We start from the raw sequence: 19,840 nt of genomic DNA, 5'->3' as shown, positions 1-19,840 counted from the left end.
TTTTTTAAAATCACCACTTCCTATGCTATGTTATGAGAAATCTTATTGGCAAACATTCAAGAATCTCAAGTTTTTTGTATGCATTGATAAAAAACTGTTTTGTTACACACGGACGAATTTTATACCAAAAGCTGGAAATATTTGGGTCGTGTCAAGTAGCTTTATAATTTCTTAGTTTATCAGATTTGATTTTAGTGTCTTTTATGGAAGAACTCCAAAGTAAAAGTTAATCTGAACATATTTTTGTTGCGTTTTTCCCTTTGATTCCCAAGCCGAATTCCAATTCCGAAAGTCAGTTCTTTTCGGCTGTTTTGTTTTGATTTTTCTCCCACCGCTTACCCAGTCCCCCAAAAGTCAACGCGGTCATATTTCCAGACTAAAGAAATATGAAATATCGCAAATATCTCGATGCTCTCGACCAATCAAAACGCTGATATTTTTTTGGGTCGGCAATAAAAATAAATATGGTCGTCTTTTTCGCCATCCTTGGTTTACTTTCTAATAACTAATTACTGAAAGATATATTGCCTTCAATCAAGAGTTATTGATTTGATTCTTATAAAGAAAATGCTTATAATGAAATAAATATGCTCATCTTTTTCGCCATCCTTTGTTTACTTTGTAAGAACGAATTACCGAAAGGCATATTGCTTTCAATCAAGAGTTATTGATTTGATTCTTCTAAAGTAGATGCTTATAATAAAAATTAATATGCTCAGCTTTTTCGCCATACTTTGTTTCCTTTATATGTAAGACCGAATTACCGAAAGGAATATTCCTTTCAATCAAGAGTTATTGATTTGATTCTTAAAGTAGATGCTTATAATAAAAATTAATATGCTCAATTTTTTTGCCTTCTTTTGTTTACTTTCTAAGAACCAATTACCGAAAGGTATATATGGCCTTCAATCAAGAGTTATTGATTTGATTCTTATAATGTACCAAGTAGCAACAAAAGAGATATAATATTAGGTGCGCGTGAACATTTTTTAACCGCGGCGGCCTGCTCAGAATCGGAAGAAACAACATGATTCTGAATTTGAATCTGAACATGAATATTTTTCTGGCGAGCAAGTCCGCTACGTGAAGCAACAAAAGCCCTTGCGGGGCAATCACACCTTATCACACCTATCCATAGTTTTATCACAACTTATCACTACTTATCTACAGTTATCACAACATATCAAGGTCACTAAGTCAAATTGAAAGTGAAATTGCCGAGTCGAATGCCTAATCACATTATCGCAACATATCGAGGCCACTAAGTCAAATGGAAAGCGAAAGTGCCGACTCTAATGTCTAATCACACCTTATCACACCTATCCATAGTTTTATCACAATTTATCACTACTTATTTACAGTTATCACAACATATCAAGGCCACTAAGTAAAATTGAAAGTGAAAGTGCCGAGTCTAATGTCTTATCACATCTTATCACTCATATCCTTAGAACTATCACAGCTTATCACTACTAATCTACAGTTATTGCAACATATCGAGGCCACTAAGTCAAATGGAAAGTGAAAGTGTCGATTCTAATGTCTTATCACATCTTATTTATACCTATCACACCATTTGACATGGGAAAAGTAATTTCTGGTGACGTTTTTTATGTCTACATGTATTTCAACTTTTATCAAGGGATATAAAGTATTAAGTTTAGGTATCTATTAATTAACACAAACAATCAGCTACGTTAGATATTTATACCCTTGAGTATTATTCCGTACTCCATCAACAGTATTATTGTATCTGTGTTTATTCCTAGGAGAATTATTCGAATGTCAAGAGAGTACTAACAAATTATTTTTGTTTTGTCTCTTTTGAGAAAATGGTCCATCGGGAAATTATCGGAACATTTTAATCGTCTTCGTAAAAATATAAAAAATAGGACTTTTTTGAAACAATCACATCATAGCACTCACTTGTATGTATGTGTAGATGTGAGTGTGGTAAAATGGAAGCCTTAAGTCAAGAAGTTGAAAGCAATGCATCATCGAGCAATGGCAAAGGAGACGAAGTAAAGGAATTATTTTCCGTTAATGAACTCAGGTAAGTTCCTTTGAAAAAGATTCTGCAGTCTTGTGTTGTCGAGCATGTTGCTGCTTTTTATCAAGTGGCTGCAGTCCGAGTGCTGATAAAAGATGGTGAACTATGGAATGTGCGTCAAATTTTTGAGGAAAAGTTGAGGTCACATGGGCATATTGTTGTTGTTTTTTCATGCCCTACGCGATTTTCGTTGCACTTCTTTTTAAGCTTTTAATATTCCTTTCGTCTTAACAGTCTCACCTAGAGCGTACGTGGACTACAATTATACGTGCCGTGCCCTGAACCCTTTGTCAATGGCATTCGTAATTCGTTCCCCGATCCAAAAGAAAGACTGCTGTTTCTTCACAAGTACTATTAGCTTTTGCTTCATGGAAAGTTTCCACAAAAAGAAAAGAAATTGTGTCTTGTTGGGAAATCCGACAGTGGAAAGACCAGTTGGTTTGGTGCCTTTCAAGGTGAGTTTTTTAATTCAGTATCGAAGTTTGGCCTTTCGTGCTGCATTTTCTACTGTGGTTTTGAGTGCAAAAACATCGAAGAGGCAAAAAAGACAAGGATAAATTGATTTATATTTTTCTAGGCATCATCCCAAGTCAATTAATCGCCGGTGTAATGAATGACGGCAAATTCTCGGCATCACTCATCACAGCACGTACTCATATAGTGATGATGGACGAGTGGACGCCCGATAGCTTGGCATGTGAAGACTCAAAAAGACTCTTACAAGGTAAATATAAAGTTTTTTAGAAGAATGAATATGGTGCAAGTCCATCTGAATGATATCTGCATTTTTGACATTTCATTTAGTTCTAGCACTTTCATTTTCTTTACCCTGACGGGTTTTTGGTTATGTTGAGTTGAGATATGTAGCGTATTTACTTTTGTATACTTTTCAGTTTTCTTGGAGTAGTTTTTAACACGGTCTTTCTTTATTTCTTTTAACCAGGCGGATTGATTTTCGTCCCACAGAAGCATAAGGGTGCCTCAAGAGTGAAATACAACTCAGGATTCTACATCGCAACTAACAATTACCCTGATTTTGGAAACGACAAGAACAACAACGCAATCAAAAATCGTTTGGAAATCTTTAAGACAAAGTCTCTGACAAAGAAAGACCCACGGATTTCTCGTAAGTGATTGCTTTACATGCATAAGATATATACGAGTATAGAAACGAATTTTCAATGCAGAAACTCTGCTTTTATTTTGTACAAAATATGACTGGCATATGTCAAAAAGAAAAATCTTCATAATTGAAACTTATTTTTATGTCGTAATTACTTGATTTCTTTTCGCATTAACCAAATCAATCACACTGGCAGTTGAATGTCTTTTGATCAAACAAAGCATTTTCAACTTTTTGTAATTATTTATGAGAGGAAGAAAGTACCTTATTCGCAGCAATCTAAAATCTTACAAAAACGAAGTTTTTCAATTTTGGCAGTGGGTCCAATTGACCCTAAAGTGACTCTAAATGGGTCCAGGGCACTCAGTTGTGACTCTCGAGTCCAACCCTGACCCTAACTGGTAGTGACCCAATAAGCGACAAATACGTCACTAAAGAACGTCACAATACGTCACTAAAGAACGTCACATTCCCGTCTAATCAAAAAATGGATTTGAGTGAGTCCACCCCTCCCGGATTATTTGACTTGGTTCTAGCCATTAAATATCCACTACCGGTTGAAAATTACGCATGCGCAGTATTATGAAATAGAATTGCGAGAAAGGTCCTTACTCCCTGTGTTTTATATGAAATGACTTTTCCGGAGACATAGTATGGTGATGACTGGCTACTCTTTGCAGAGGACACCCGGTTCCGTATTGAGCGGTCTAGGAGTCGTCTCATTAGAACCGTCTGGATGGTTTATACTGTGACCAGCTTGCGAGACACTGACACACAGTTTTTGGATCGAGTGCGTTAAGTCCAGCGTGAACCACTAGGGAACAAGACCAGCGCACTCTCACCTCATCCACGATGGGTTGTGGAATCGATACCTAGCACAGTCACCGACAGGCTTCTTGAGTTTCTGTCTACCCAATTCCCCTCACATGGCATGGGTTGGCCCGGGCGAAGGTACATTCACTTGCCAAGTGAAACTCAGCACCGAGCGGGAATCGAACCCCGACCTCCTGGACGGCAGTCAAGATTGATAACCACTACACTACTGCGCCCGGAGACATAGTATAGCGTCATATTTTCAGTTTACCAGGTTGGCTCCGTGTCAATTGCATGCTCGTTTTCCACTACGTTGCTCACATTTTGAGGAACGAACCACTTTTCGATACAAGCATGGAAGACGACAGTGACGTATCAGATGGCGAAGACGGAAACTCTCTAGACGTCAACACCAGCGGCCGTGGTCCCATTTACAATGACTTCGACAATGATCCTCAGGCGGCTCTATTCGAAGAAGACGTTGACGAATTCTTTTTTTCGCAAACGTCAAATCTACGTCCGAGCAAAAGTAACGATAGCAGCGCGTCCGTACAGGAAGCTGTAGACCACGCTGTAATGTCTGAAGACAGAGCTGTTGGAGTCAACTACAACCACCTGAGTTGGGAGTCAGAGCATTTTAACAACACCTCTGACCACTGCGACAATGCATATTGTGAGAAGGTGTTCGAGTTGGTGCAAAACGTTGATAACTACTGGAATAAACTTGGTGTGAGTCCGGAGGCTGTAGCAATGTTCAAACGTCGTAATAGGACCAAGTGGGACCTGTCTGACACTGTCTATGACGGCTGGTTTGTGAAACATGGACTCGAAAGACCGTTTTTCGACTACCACCTGTTCTTCCACATTCTTTATCCAGAGTTGGCAGACATTCTAATCAAAAATCTGACACAAAGCCAACAGACCCACAACGAAAGCGACGAAACAATACCACCCTACAGATCACAGTCGTCGGCATCCGTCAGGGAGAACCAAAGCCAAGAAGCTCGCCCAAGCCAAGAAACTCACCCAAGCCAAGAAGCTCCTCGCCCAAGCCAAGAAGCTCACCCAAGCCAAGAAGTTCCCAAAGAAGCCGATGATCACATACCATCGTATCAACTGCCATTATCCAAATCTAGCTCTTCAGAGAACTCCGAAAATGAAAATAGCCCCCTTCGCAAGAGGAGAAAGATGAGAACAGTCGTCTCTGAAACTGAGGACGAGGAGGCCATGATTACCGAGGTAGAGAACTAAATTTCCCTACGCCCGTTCTGAATAGTACTCCAGAAAAAGGACAATCGACAACTTGATCAGAACACAACAATCTTGCCTACTTCTAGAATTGTTTTACTTTTTTAACGAATTGTAGAATTCATTGCAAATTGTATATCTAAAATATACTAAGATCGTGTTTGAATCTCACTTTATTTGACTATAAACAAGTTATTCTCTCGATAATTATTTTCAAGTCTCTCTCTATTTTTTTAATAATCCATAATGCATATTGAAACATGAGCTTTGGAGTTAAACTTTGACAACTAGATATATTTAGCCTGTTGATATTAACTCGTACAGAGTTATACAAAGAACATAGAATAAGATAGAGGGCCTTTGAGTTTGAGCACGAAATAAAGATCTCTTGACTTATCATGGAAGGGCTGATTCTTTTTCAATTTGAAAAAAAATAAAGTATTTGTAGAGTCTATTAACAAGAGAGTTATATGAAGAATATGACAACAAATATATGATATATGTTAATTCCTGATTAAATCTCGATTGAATTCTACCTTTCAGCACGTGTCCTAGTTTAGAACATGCATTCAGGATCGTGAAATATTTCAGATTGAAAACGAATATTGGATTCTCGAATTTCTTATCACAGCTTGTCACACATTTCGTCACTCTTATCATACCTTATCATACCTGATAACAAAGTTTGAAAGTGAAAATAAGTCAATTTGAAAGCGATCAAAAAACGACACTTCTATTCCCTAGCTTTGGTTATGTTTCAATGCTAGTTACTGGTAAAGTGTTTTTGAAAATATTTTACAAATTTAAATGTGGAAATGCAAACAAACATTTCTAAACATAGTTCAGTTTCTTAGCACGCGTCATAAAGGTGCTTATCCTCCTTGACGGATGGAATTTGTAATTAGGGTCGTTTAGTATTTGAGTCCATTTTCCTTTCTACTTTTTTAAACCGTTTATTATAAACATGTCCTCTTCTTTCGTGAACGAGCTTTTCCTTCCCCGAGCTCCTTAAGTTGTGCTGATACTTTGGGTGTCGATTTTCAATGAATTGTTCAGTACTTGTTGTCGAGCACTACTTCTTGTTGTTGGTCTGCTGATGGCCGTTTCGTCAGAATCCGGAACCTTTGCAACTTCGGTATCAGTTGACTCGTGGTCGTCGCAAACATCTTCCTCAACTTCGTTCTCGACTTGCGCGGTTTGGCTGGACTGTATCAACCTTTCGATGCAATCAGAAGCATTTTGTGCAACAATTCTCGAATTTTCTGTAATGGACTTTGGTGACGTTCGAAGTGTGCTTCTGGTGTTGGCTGATCATTTCTTGGTCAGCAGGAGACAAGTGTTCGGAACTGGCAGTCTCAATGATCTGACGGTAACGTGTCGGATTCACATACTTACCGATGGCTTGGTACACCATTTTTCCAAAAACATCACCCAAGTTAGACAGTTGTCCACCGTTCTTCCAAACGAGTAGAAAGTCACACGTAGCATTCAGTTTTGGCCTCACGAAATCAGTGTAGTCTTTAGCTTTCTCGAGAGCGTAGTCGGAAAACAACAACGAATCGAAACTGTATGTCGCCTCAGTTTTAAAACGCGTTTGATCAATGACGCCGTCTTTTAATGCAGATTTCATCACGTCGACTGTTAGAAATTGATACGTCATTGGGCGGCTGACTTTAACTCTCAGGAACAGGACCGTCAGCAAGAACGAGATCGCGAAAGACAAATCGTGCGGAATAGAGACGTCTTCTTTGGCCAGACTGGTGATTTGTATGTAGCGGTTTTCGTGAAAGGGCACCGCCTTTTGCAAGTCTGCCAACGACGCCCAACAGTTCATGCTTTCGAAATGTTCGACTGAAAGTACACGCATCTTCTTTCTGAGACATTGCTTTGCTCTTGAAACAAAAGCTTCCGTGATCAACAACACGGATATCTTCCGAGAAGTCAGTCCTTTGAAGCGCAAAAAGTCCGCAGTCCGTGGCTGCTGGAATGCAAGTAGGAAATGATTCTAGATTCTACTTTTGAATGAGGTCGACGGATCCGATGCAATACTCCAATGTCGTCCTCGTTAACTCTTGGTTGTCTTGCAAAACTTAAGAATATTGACGCACAGTTGGTCGGCTTGGCTCATGTCTTTTCCACCACCACCGGCGCTGCAAATCCAATTGACAAAGTCTTTTGCCAATTGACAGTTTTTAGAAAACGAAGGCATGTCCCAAGACTTTTTTCGCAGGAGGGTTCATCGTTTGAGGAAAGGCTTCTTCCCCATCTGGCTTCTTGTCGAAATAATAAAACCAGGCGTGCTTAATGGACACATTCTTCCTGCGGCCCTTTTGGCTTTTATAGCTGTCACTGTCGCAATTCTCGACTGGACATATGTACAAACCGTGTTCGTTTGGCTAACGTTTCAGTCTTCTTGCCTTGCCTTGTCGCTGGCTCCATCGATTTCTTTCCATTCGCTTTTGCTGAATATTCTCTTCATCGTCTGGTCTGGTCTGGCCTCTCTGTTCTCTTCGAGCTAAATGATTTTGGACACCTATGACAGGAACTTTTAAATGATTTTATGTCAAAAGAACAAAACAACAATAGCGGGCCAATGACATCACAGGACCGATATGAGCGGCCAAAAAAACATAGAATTGGTTATCGAGCCTCTTACAATAAAATAACACTTTCGCTTTCCATTTGACTTAGTGACCTGGATATGTTGTGATAACTGCCCGGGGGAGTGGGGGGGTACTAGGTTTGCGAGGTGACGGGTATGTCCGAGCCGAAAATCGAATATCGACCCTTTGAGAGACAAAATTTTGGTGATTTTGGGACCCTTTGAGAGACTTTTTCCTAAATTTTGGTCCATTTTTTCCAAATTTTGGTTTGATTTTCACCAGATTTTGGTCAAAATCCTTGGAAATCGTGACCCTTTGAGAGAGAAATTTTTGATTTTTGTGATTTTGGGACCCTTTCAGAGACTAACTTTTGAATTTGTACGCCTTTGAGAGACTTTTGAGGAATGAGAAAAGGTACCCTTATGGCTCGCACATACCTGGCACCCATTTCGCCCTAGTACCCCCCCCCCCCGGGGGATAACTGTAGATAAGATGTGAAAAGACATTAGAATAGACACTTTCACTTTCCATTCGACTTATTGTCCTCGATATGTCGTGATAACTGTAGATAAGTAGCGATAAGTTTTGATAAAACTATGGATTGGTGTGATGAGACATTAGTCTCGGCACTTTCGCTTTCCTTTTAACTTAGCGGCCTCGATACGTTGTGATAACTGTAGATAAGTAGCGATAAATTGTGATAAAACTATGGATTGGTGTGGTAAGGTGTGATAAGACATTAGTCTCGGCACTTTCGCCTTCCATTTGAGTTAGTGGCCTCGGTGTGTCGTGATAACTGTAGATAATTAGTGATAAGTTGTGATAAAACTATTCGTACGTGGGATATGATGTGATAAGACATTAGAATAGACACTTTCACTTTCCATTCGACTTAGTGGCCTCGATATGTTGTGATAACTGTAGATAAGTAGCGAGCGATAAGTTGTGATAAAACTATAGATAGGTGTGATGATAAGGTGTGATAAGACATTAGTCTCGGCACTTTCGCTTTCCATTTCACTTAATGGCATCGATATGTTGTGATAACTGTAGATAAGTATCGATGAGTTATGATAAAACTATGAATTGGTGTGATAAGACATTAGTCTCGGCACTTTCGCTTTCCATTTGACTTAGTGGCCTTGATATGTAGTGATATCTGTAGATAAGTTGTGATAAAACGAAGGATACGTGTGATAAGGGTTCTAGGACAATTGCCCCCCCCCCGTGACAATTGCCCCCGGACAATTGCCCCCGGACAATTGCCCCCGGACAATTGCCCCCAGGACAATTGCCCCCAGACAATCCCCCCCTGGACAATTGCCCTCCAGACAATTGCCCCCCGGACTAGATGTTAAAAGTAAAAGATGATGTCAAAATTTATGGTGATCGAGTAACTCGATTTTAGCCTTAATGTTCTTATGAAAAACCTCATCTTTGAAATATCCTGAATATTTTTGAAGACGTTTTTTTAAGTTTCATGAATGAATGAATGAATAAATAGATCGCACCTGGGTTTTCTCGGAGCCAAGAATATTAAAGCGACAACATGAAAGAGCGTCCCACCATCGTCCCACCTGAGCGTTCCACCATCGTCCCACTTGAGCGTCCCACCTGAGCGTCCCAGCATCGTCCCACCTGAACGTCCCAGCATCATCCCACTTAAGCGTCCCACCTGAGCCACCGCCCCACGTCCCACTTTTCCATTAAGCGTTTTATTTTCATTTTGTTTTTCAATAACAGCTTATGTGCATGGGAATTCAGTAAACACCTTTTTATAAGAAAATTTGCCAGAAAAATTATCGCTTATTTTTGAGTTATCTCTTTATTTGTTTTTGGTCACACGTGATTGTATTACAGTGGGTATATTATGCAGACTACTTTCTCTGTAATCGTCAAAAAGTCTCTCTTGGAAAAATCATACAGCATAGCATTCTTGAATGCACTTTTCAAGTCTAACAAGAAAAATAGTCAAAAAGACTAACGATCACCCCCGATCAAGAATTGTCTCAACAGTGATTGTCTGGATTTTCTTTTTTGGGAGGGGGGGGCAATTGTCCGGGGGGTAATTGTCCAGGGGATAATTGTCCTAAGGAGAATTGTCTGGGGGGGAATTGTCCTGGGGGGAATTTTCTGGGGGCAATTATCCCGGGGTAATTGTCACGGTGGGCAATTGTCCTGTCACGGTGATAAGGTGACATTAGACATTAGACTGGGCACTTTCGCTTTCCATTTGACTAAGTGTCCCCGATTTGTTGTGATAACTGTTGACCAGGTCACAGTGTGGATCTAAACCCCACTGAAAAGACCGCCTTCCATCACGCGTCACGCTCGCGAAAAAGCGCGCGCACATTATTAACGCCTACATGTCATCTCCAGTACATTTTAGATTATTCATTGAAAACAGATTACAATATAGTCATTTTTCATGTCTCGACTATTCAATTCCGAATAAAAGACATTCAGGGAAAAAAAGAGAAACACCTGGGTAATCTAGTTAAAAAAAACCGAAAGTAAATGGCAGACAACGTAATGAGCCAAGGCAAAACGAGATTAGCGTACCACTATGATAGAAACCGCCTCCAGCGGTCGATAAGTAGACGTGTGATAAGATGTGATAAGACATTAGAATAGACACTTTCACTTTCCATTCGACTTAGTGGCCTCGATATGTTGTGATAACTGTAGATAAGTAGCGATAAGTTGTGATAGAACTATGGATAGGTGTGATAAGACATTAGTCTCGGCACTTTCGCTTTCCATTTGACTTAGTGGCCTCGATATGTTGTGATAACTGTAGATAAGTAGCGATAAGTTGTGATAAAACTATGGATCGGTGTGATAAGGTGTGATGAGAAATTAGTCTCGGTACTTTCGCTTTCTATTTGACTTAGTGGCCTTCGATATGTTGTGATAACTGCAGATAAGTAGTGATAAGTTGTGATAAAACTATTCGTACGTGTGATAAGATGTGATAACTGTAGATAAGTAGTGATAATTTGTGATAAAACTAAGGATAGGTGTGATAAGACATTAGTCTCGGCACTTTGCCTTTCCATTTGACTTAGTGGCCTCGATATGTTGTGATAACTGTAGATAAGTAGTGATAAGTTGTGATAAAACTATGGATAGGTGTGATAAGACATTAGTCTCGGCACTTTGCCTTTCCATTTGACTTAGTGGCCTTGATATGTAGTGATAACTGTAGATAAGTAGTGATAAGTTGTGATAAAACGAAGGATACGTGTGATAAGGTGTGATAAGACATTAGACTGGGCACTTTCGTTTTCCATTTGACTTAGTGGCCTCGATATGTTGTGATAACTGTAGACAAGCTGTGATATAACTGTGTAATGCATGATGGTTTTAATATATAAATGGTCAAAAATTTAACTCATTCAGCGTCTTTTGTGTCATTTTATTCAGTCCTTTGTTTCTTGGTCTTACGTCACTTTTCTGTTCAGTCTCTTGACAATTAATTCTACGCATTCATTTAAGTTCTTTTGTATCATTTTTGTCATATAATTAGTTTATTCACACTTAGGCAATTATCTAGTATTTTCAATTTTATTCAAGTACGCGTTTTTCTCTCTCGATTTTCATGAATCATCAATCAAGCTATGAGAAGCGTTGTGTGAGGTTGCATCAAAATATGGAGTTTCAGACTTAGACAGTTTTGGTCTTAAATCAAATTCAATTCTCAACTTTTGTGCACAGTTTTTCACAGTTTTCACATACTGGCTACCTGGTATGTTGTTTTCTGCTTTTTGCCTTTGCCTCTCTGTGTTTTTCTGTTCATCAGCCTATTTGGCTCAGGTGTCTGGAATTAGATTATTTTTGATATTTTTAAATCAATTTCTTTAAGCTTAAGTTAGGTTTCATTAATTTTGGTATATTTCAAGAGATTTCTTGTGCGATTTTCATGATACTTTTAAGGTCAATTTGATCAATTTCCTCAAGATTTCTAGTCAATTTCTGTTCAATTTTCTTGTCATTTTTCTTGTCATATTTCGTCACTTAGTTTTGTCATTATTTTTAATTTTCAGTTTGAACAATCGTATTTCACTTCAATCGAAGTTCCAAACTGTGTCAGTTTATTTCCGTGCACAACATTCAAACAGAGCTGACTCACTCGCCTGTTCATTGAATCAATCAATGCATGTTGCTCCGTCAGACAAAACGTGTCAACTACAAGGAGCTGAGTTCATCAGAGGACGAAATGGATCCTCCTCATCATCAACTACACAACACCACAGTAAATGAAGAACGCATTGCCATCGAAGTAATGTGTGACGAGATACCAGATCTCATCAACGAACATAAGTTCGAAAGCATACAACCAGAGGACCTCAAGTCGTTACTGGCCAAATTCGAATTAATGCGGAAATCAATCCGTACCAAATCACGCAGAATCGTGTCATCCGGACAAGCCTTATCGGACGATCTCCAACTTACAATAAAGACAGGCTTGGATCAAATCACCAAGTACATACAGGACTCGAAGGAATACAACTCCAAGATCACTGTCACCAAGGAAAAGAAACGAGTCGACGAGTTCATCGCGCACAAAGAACAAACACTGGAATTCAATATGCAGTGGGCCAAAGGAGCCATCGATGAACTGGAACTAAATTTCAAAAGGATCCCTGCTGATTCAGCATCAATCGAACTCCTGAATTGGCGAAAAGAGATGCCATCAAACGAAACAAAGTTCAACAAGATTTCAGATTCCTACAAGGAATGTCTCCAAACATCCACCACTAATGCACTGATCAAAGCCACAATCAAACAACTTGGTGAGAGATATTTCAAATTAGACACTTTACGTCAAACTTTTATGAACAACTTGAGCATTGAAATAAGTAATCGTGAACTAGATGTACATTCAGAATTCAAACGCAATAAACTGAACATTCATCTTGACAAATTCACTGGATATGATTCCAAATCAGATTATTATACCTTTCGCTCTAATTTCGAAAAAGTTCATTTATCATCAACTCCCAAGAGCTATCTACCAGATCTGTTAGTCAACAATTACCTTGCTGATCCAGCATATACCATGGTCAAAAACCTTGAGTCAATCGACGAAATTTGGAAACGTCTCGAAGAAGCATTTGGTGACACCAGGATGATGCTCAAGAAAAAGATCACTCAACTCAAATCACTTGAAATCTCAAAGAAAAACCCGGAAAAAGTTGTCTCTGGCATTAGTCACCTAATAAGCATGATGCAGGAGATGGCAGTCTTGGCCGAAAAGCATCACATAGAAGAACACCTGTATTATGGCGACTCACTTAACCACATTCAAAACCTCCTCGGTGACGGTAGGACAACAAGATTCCTATCAAGTGTCTGTGACCACAACCTCAGCCCCAAGGAAACCTGGACAACTATGATATCATTCCTGACCAAAGAGCGAAGAATCAACGAGCAGAAACTTCTCCTTCGAGATGAGTCAAAATCAAACGATAACAAACCAAAGGATCCATCCAAACAAACCAGGGATAAGAGGTATGGACATTTTTCGAATTCTTATATGTCCTCTGATACCTCGAATCCTGTGTGTGCCCTTTGTGAAACCCCAGCTGGTGAAAACGATCATGTTGCCTCATCAGGCCCAGGTAGAACAAAGCTGGTTCAATACTACACTTGTCAGAAATTTGCAGAACTCACACCTGCAAGTCGACTCTCCCTTCTCAAAGACAAGGGATACTGTTTTCAATGTCTCTTTCCAGGTGCAGCATCCGCATCTGGAAAGCATAAAGATGGAAAATGTCAGCATGATTTCGTATGTCCCAACGCTTCACATCGAAAGTATCCTGTTCGAAAGCACGTCTTGGTCTGCGAGGAGCATAAAGAGGAACCAGCCAATATCGAGCTGCTGGAAAAATTCAAAGAACGGTTCTTCCGAAGTCCAAGTCTTCCAAGCTTTACAAGAAATATAAGCTTGTCATTCCACACAGCATCCTTCAAAACAAACGATCAACATGGAGACAGGGGTATCTACATGCTGCAAGAAGTTCTCATCAATCAACACAAATTACTTATCTTTTACGACAGTGGCTGCAGTGATTTCGTGGTCAGTCAAAACGCAATCAAACTTCTCGGACCCAGTGCCATCAAAGACTCTTCAGCACCAGTCATCCTTGGTGGTGTTGGGAACAGTGTCACAAAATCGTCATTTGGACGTTACGTTGTCAACATTCCACTCAGCAATGGGGAGATAGCCTCATTAACTGGTCCTTGCATCCAACAGATCACGTCAACATTCCCAACGTTTTCGCTCGTCGAAGCAGAAAAAGACATCATCAAGTCATACTCCAAGTGTGGTGATTCAAAATGTCTACCAAAGCTTCCATCATCAATTGGTGGCGACGTTCACATGATGATCGGTATCAAATACTTGAGGTACTTTCCAAAAATCATCCATCAAATGCCATCAGGATTGTCGATCTTCGAATCATCCTTCACAAGTGCAAGTGGGGGATCAGGTGTCATCGGTGGACCACACCCATCATTCAGTCCCTTTCATGCATCCTGCAACTTCACATCAACATATCAACTACTTCGAACTCCACCATCAGACGTTCCTTTGCTTGGATTCAACACCCATCTATCCACATCAATGCGAGTATTTGAGGAAGTCGAAGGAGCAGGCAGTGAAATCACATATCGCTGTCCAAATTGCCGCAATTGCAACCAATGTAAATACGACGAATCGACTGAAGCAATCAGTATCAAGGAAGAGATCGAACAATCACTTATCAACTCGTCGGTCACTATCGATCCAGAAACTCGAACAACCTCAGCTATCCTACCTTTCATTACTGATCCATCAACCAGATTAGCAAACAACAGAGACATCGCCATGAAAGTATTTGGTCAACAACTTCGTAAACTTAACAAACCGTCCAACCATAGCGACAAGGAAGATATCCTTACGTCAGAATCTAAGCTTCAGAGTCTTGGTTACGTCGACTATGTCAGCAATCTACCAGAGTCAACTCAACAGATGCTCAGCGACCATCAATGTCACCACTACATCCCATGGAGAGCAGTGTGGAAGGGCAATTCCATTAGCACCCCTTGTCGCATTGTCTTTGATGCATCATCAACAACATCGTCGGGATATAGTTTAAACGATCTTCTCGCTAAAGGGAGGAATACCCTCAACAGGCTTCAGGAAGTCTTGATCCGATTCTTCATTCACCCTATCGCTATGCACACAGATATCAAGAAGATGTATAACACCATCAAATTGGACGAATCTCATTGGTGCTATCAACGCTACGTTTGGGAAGCCAACCTTGACCCATCCAAAATCCCTCAAGAAAAAGTCGTCAAGACCCTGATATACGGGGTTAAGTCTTCAGGAAACCAAGCTGAATACGGTCTTCGAAGAGTAGCTGAAATGTCAAAGGATGAGTACCCCGAAATCGAAGAGATCGTCAAACGTGATATTTACGTCGATGATTGCCTCACCGGTGAACAAGACAGACAAACAGCCTATATTCGTGCAGACCAACTCGAACGTGTCATCAGTCGAGGTGGATTCAATCTCAAGGGATTCGTATTCTCAGGAGAAGATCCTCCACCCACCATGAGTGAAGACGGAGAGATGATTCACATCGCTGGATTCAAGTGGTACGTCAAATCAGATATGGTTTCGCTCAACATGGTGACCTGAACTTCGCGAAGAAGTCTCGTGGAAAAAAGCCATCGAATCAAGTCAACGTCATTCCTTCCAAATTAACACGTCGTCATTGTGCTTCAAAAGTGGCCGAGATGTTCGATCTAACCGGCAAAGTTTCACCTCTAGTCGCATCCATGAAGATCGACCTTCAAGACCTAGTCCAACGCAAACTGGATTGGGACGATGTTATACCAGAAACACTCAGACCATTGTGGGAATCAAACTTTCAACTCATCCAAGAAGCTGGCAATCTCAGATTCAATCGTGCAGTGGTACCTGTAGATGCTGTCAACCTAACCATGGAAACGCTTGACTTCGGAGATGCAAGTTCGTCTATGGTTTGTGTCGCTATCTACGCTCGTTTTCTCAGAACCAACGGTGAATACTCATGTCAACTCATCTTCTCACGAACCAGAGCAGTACCAAAAGGGATGTCACAACCAAGAGGAGAACTCTATGCTGCTCTCATCAATACCCACACCGGAGAAATCGTGAAGAGATCACTCAGCAAATGGCACCAATCTTCGATGAAATTCACGGACAGTCAAATCGTTTTGTACTGGCTGGACAATGATCAGAAGCCCTTGAAGCAGTGGGTACGAAATCGTGTCATCGAAAGTCTTCGTTTCACCACCAGAGATCAGTGGAAGTACGTTCCAACCGATGAGATGATAGCTGATATCGGTACTCGCAAAGGTGCAACCGTCGAAGACGTCAACAAAGAATCTACCTGGATCAATGGTCACAACTGGATGCATCAACAATCAAAGGACTTCCCAGTGATGACCGCTCAAGAACTTCGTCTGACCGATCAACAGGTATCAGAAGTCAACAAGGAAGTCTACGTTCACCATGTAGCACCCATCATTCCAGAAGAAGTTGGAGAACGCTACAAATTCTCGTCGTATCTCATCGATCCCAATGTCAAATCCTTCAGCACCGTCGTCCGTATCATGGGCTACGTGTACCGTTACTTCAACAATTTGAGATCAAAGATTCGTTCAAACGGATTGTTAATCGTTCTCAACCATCCAATCACCGCATCTGACGTTCCCCAGCTCAAGGAAGTCGAAGTCCAACTTGGTGAACGTTATTTTCTTAAACTAGCAACTCAAGAAGTCATCAAATTCGTCAGCCCAAAGAAGTACGAACCAATCTCCATTTTGAAAGATAACATTCTAACGTACAAAGGACGAATCCTTCCAAACAATGGTGTCACAATTGCAGGCAAGTTCACAGATGCAATGCTTGACTTATCTCAGTCCACGTTTTGTGTACCAGTCATTGATCGTCACTCACCTGTCGCTTACAGTCTCGCCATCGAAGCACACTGGTTGAAACATGATGGCATCGAAGCAACTCTTCGTCGACTACTCAAGAAGGTGTTCATCATCGAAGGACGAACTCTCGTTAAAACCATCAAGAGATCATGCGAACGATGTCGCTATCTTGAAAAACGTACCGTTGAAGCCATCATGGGTCCTATTCCAAGCAGTTCACTCACCATCGCACCAGCGTTTTATCAAACCCAAGTGGATCTCAGTGGTCCATACAAATCAATCTCACCAACCAACAAGAGAGCAACCATAAAGATCTGGCTCGTCATCTACTGCTGCTGTTCCACATCAGCTGTCCACATCAACACGATGGATGATTATTCGTCACCCTCCTTCATCCAATCGTTTACAAGATTCTCATCAAGATATGGATTTCCCATAAAGCTATACTGCGACGAAGGCAGTCAACTGGTCAAAAGCAATCAAGATATTCGAATGAGCTTCACCAACATCCAATCAACACTTTTCAAGGATCGAAAAGTAGAATTCGAAACTTGTCCAGTAGGAGCTCACAACGTCAATGGTAAAGTCGAACGTAAGATTCGAGAAGTCAACCTGTCAATCGAAAAGATCGCCCACAACGAAAGGCTATCGATACTGCAATGGGAGACACTCGGATCAATCATTGCAAACTCAATCAACGATTTACCACTACTCGTTGGAAACATCACTGAAACTGAAACCATGGATCTTCTCACACCGAATCGGCTGATACTTGGTCGTAACAACGATCGTAGTCCTTCAGGAGACTTCGTCAAAACATGCAATCCAATAAGGCTACTCGAAACCAACTCCAAAGTCTACGATGCATGGTTCGAAAACTGGCTCGAATGTCACGTTCCCAAGCTTATGAAACAAACAAAGTGGTTTCGCCATGAACGCAACTTGCAAATCGGCGACGTCGTATTATTCACCAAAGTCGAATCTGCACTAACGAAAAGATACACGTACGGTATGATCAAAGATGTTGTTGTCGGCGATGATGGCAATGTTCGTAAGGTTACAGTATCTTATCAAAACGAAAACGAAAGCGTCAAACGTGAAACAGTTAGATCTGTTCGTAACCTCGTTTTAATCCATTCAGTCGATGATCCTGATTTGTTCAATGAGCTCCACGAAATGAGTGAATGTTATCTTGGTTGGTTATGAGTTAATGTGAAAGTTATTATTTGATTGGCAATGAGCTATGATAAAAGTCATTATTGGCATTGAGCCATGCAAAGTTATTATTTTGGTTGATCACATGATTAAATTTTTGGCCCATGGTGGGGAATGTAATGCATGATGGTTTTAATATATAAATGGTCAAAAATTTAACTCATTCAGCGTCTTTTGTGTCATTTTATTCAGTCCTTTGTTTCTTGGTCTTACGTCACTTTTCTGTTCAGTCTCTTGACAATTAATTCTACGCATTCATTTAAGTTCTTTTGTATCATTTTTGTCATATAATTAGTTTATTCACACTTAGGCAATTATCTAGTATTTTCAATTTTATTCAAGTACGCGTTTTTCTCTCTCGATTTTCATGAATCATCAATCAAGCTATGAGAAGCGTTGTGTGAGGTTGCATCAAAATATGGAGTTTCAGACTTAGACAGTTTTGGTCTTAAATCAAATTCAATTCTCAACTTTTGTGCACAGTTTTTCACAGTTTTCACATACTGGCTACCTGGTATGTTGTTTTCTGCTTTTTGCCTTTGCCTCTCTGTGTTTTTCTGTTCATCAGCCTATTTGGCTCAGGTGTCTGGAATTAGATTATTTTTGATATTTTTAAATCAATTTCTTTAAGCTTAAGTTAGGTTTCATTAATTTTGGTATATTTCAAGAGATTTCTTGTGCGATTTTCATGATACTTTTAAGGTCAATTTGATCAATTTCCTCAAGATTTCTAGTCAATTTCTGTACAATTTTCTTGTCATTTTTCTTGTCATATTTCGTCACTTAGTTTTGTCATTATTTTTAATTTTCAGTTTGAACAATCGTATTTCACTTCAATCGAAGTTCCAAACTGTGTCAGTTTATTTCCGTGCACAACAAACTGTGGATACTAATATGTGTGGTAAGGGTACGATAGCTAATTTAAAGAAAAAGAGTGCCCTTCACTCATAGGGTTCATAGTTTGTTTCCTACAATTCCTATTTGTATTTCTGATGTGGAATCTTTAAAAAGGAACTCAAAAATGTAAATAAAATTCGGGCCAATTTGATCACTTCATCCTATATGTCCATGAAGTACCATTTTTAAAAAATTATTCGTCGTTCCTTTTCGAAAACAGCTCCGCAATATAAGACCATATCAAGCAAGCTCTAGTTTTTGGTCCCTATTCTCAAGAAAATATCGTGAACACATTGAACCGCAAAATCAACAGTTTCTGGTTTCAAATGAACTAATTGAACAAATCGTTCCTTTTGAGAAGGAACCAAATTCATACAGGAACATCTTAGAGAAAGGAAAAATGGTTTCTACTTTGGAAAAAAGAGTCCCTTACTATACGGTCATGTCAGTCAGGCTATAGTATGGGTCCACATTATGAAGTAAATATTACGAACACATTGATCCGCTAAGCAATCTGTTCCTGACCTGACCATCATATAATAGGGAAATGAAAGAAAAGAAAAGAGAACATGTGTAATCTAAGGAATGAGTCTGCTAAATGACGTGCCCACGTGCCCTTATTTTTTTGACGTGCCCACGTGCCCTCAATTTTTTGACGTGCCTTTGTGCCCTACGTGCCCTCCGAAATTTGACGTGCCCGACGTGCTTACGTGCCCTCGAATTTTGGCGTGCCCTCAAATTTTGACGTGCTCTCAAATTTTGACGTGCCTTCGAACGTGCCTTTCTTAAAGTATTATTATTATTATTATTATCATTATTATTATTCATATTTATACAGGTTAGTCTGCATCAGTAAATATACAATATATACAAATTAATTATATACAAGTATAATAGATACTGTTATCAATGAGG

The 19,840-nt window shown here is 40.0% G+C and overlaps 2 protein-coding genes across 2 annotated transcripts; both read left to right on the top strand.

The window, feature by feature from the left end:
- The first annotated feature begins 11,529 nt into the window (after positions 1–11,529).
- On the top strand, positions 11,530–18,364 carry LOC136809939 (uncharacterized). The gene is made up of 2 exons (XM_067066505.1): positions 11,530–11,585; positions 11,884–18,364. The coding sequence occupies exon 2, from the start codon at positions 11,997–11,999 to the stop codon at positions 15,525–15,527; it is 3,531 nt and encodes a 1,176-aa protein (XP_066922606.1). The 5' UTR covers positions 11,530–11,585; positions 11,884–11,996; the 3' UTR covers positions 15,528–18,364.
- LOC136809942 (uncharacterized) lies at positions 15,626–18,019 on the top strand. Its single transcript, XM_067066506.1, has one exon. It carries the CDS (start codon positions 15,626–15,628, stop codon positions 18,017–18,019), a length of 2,394 nt encoding a protein of 797 aa, XP_066922607.1.
- Positions 18,365–19,840: the final 1,476 nt, after the last annotated feature.

The sequence above is a fragment of the Clytia hemisphaerica genome, unplaced genomic scaffold, assembly GCF_902728285.1.
Source record: "Clytia hemisphaerica strain Z4C2 unplaced genomic scaffold, Clytia hemisphaerica genome assembly, whole genome shotgun sequence".
Taxonomy (NCBI): Eukaryota; Metazoa; Cnidaria; class Hydrozoa; order Leptothecata; family Clytiidae; genus Clytia; species Clytia hemisphaerica.
Note: the sequence above shows the minus strand (reverse complement) of the source record. Positions and strands in the feature narration are given on the sequence as shown.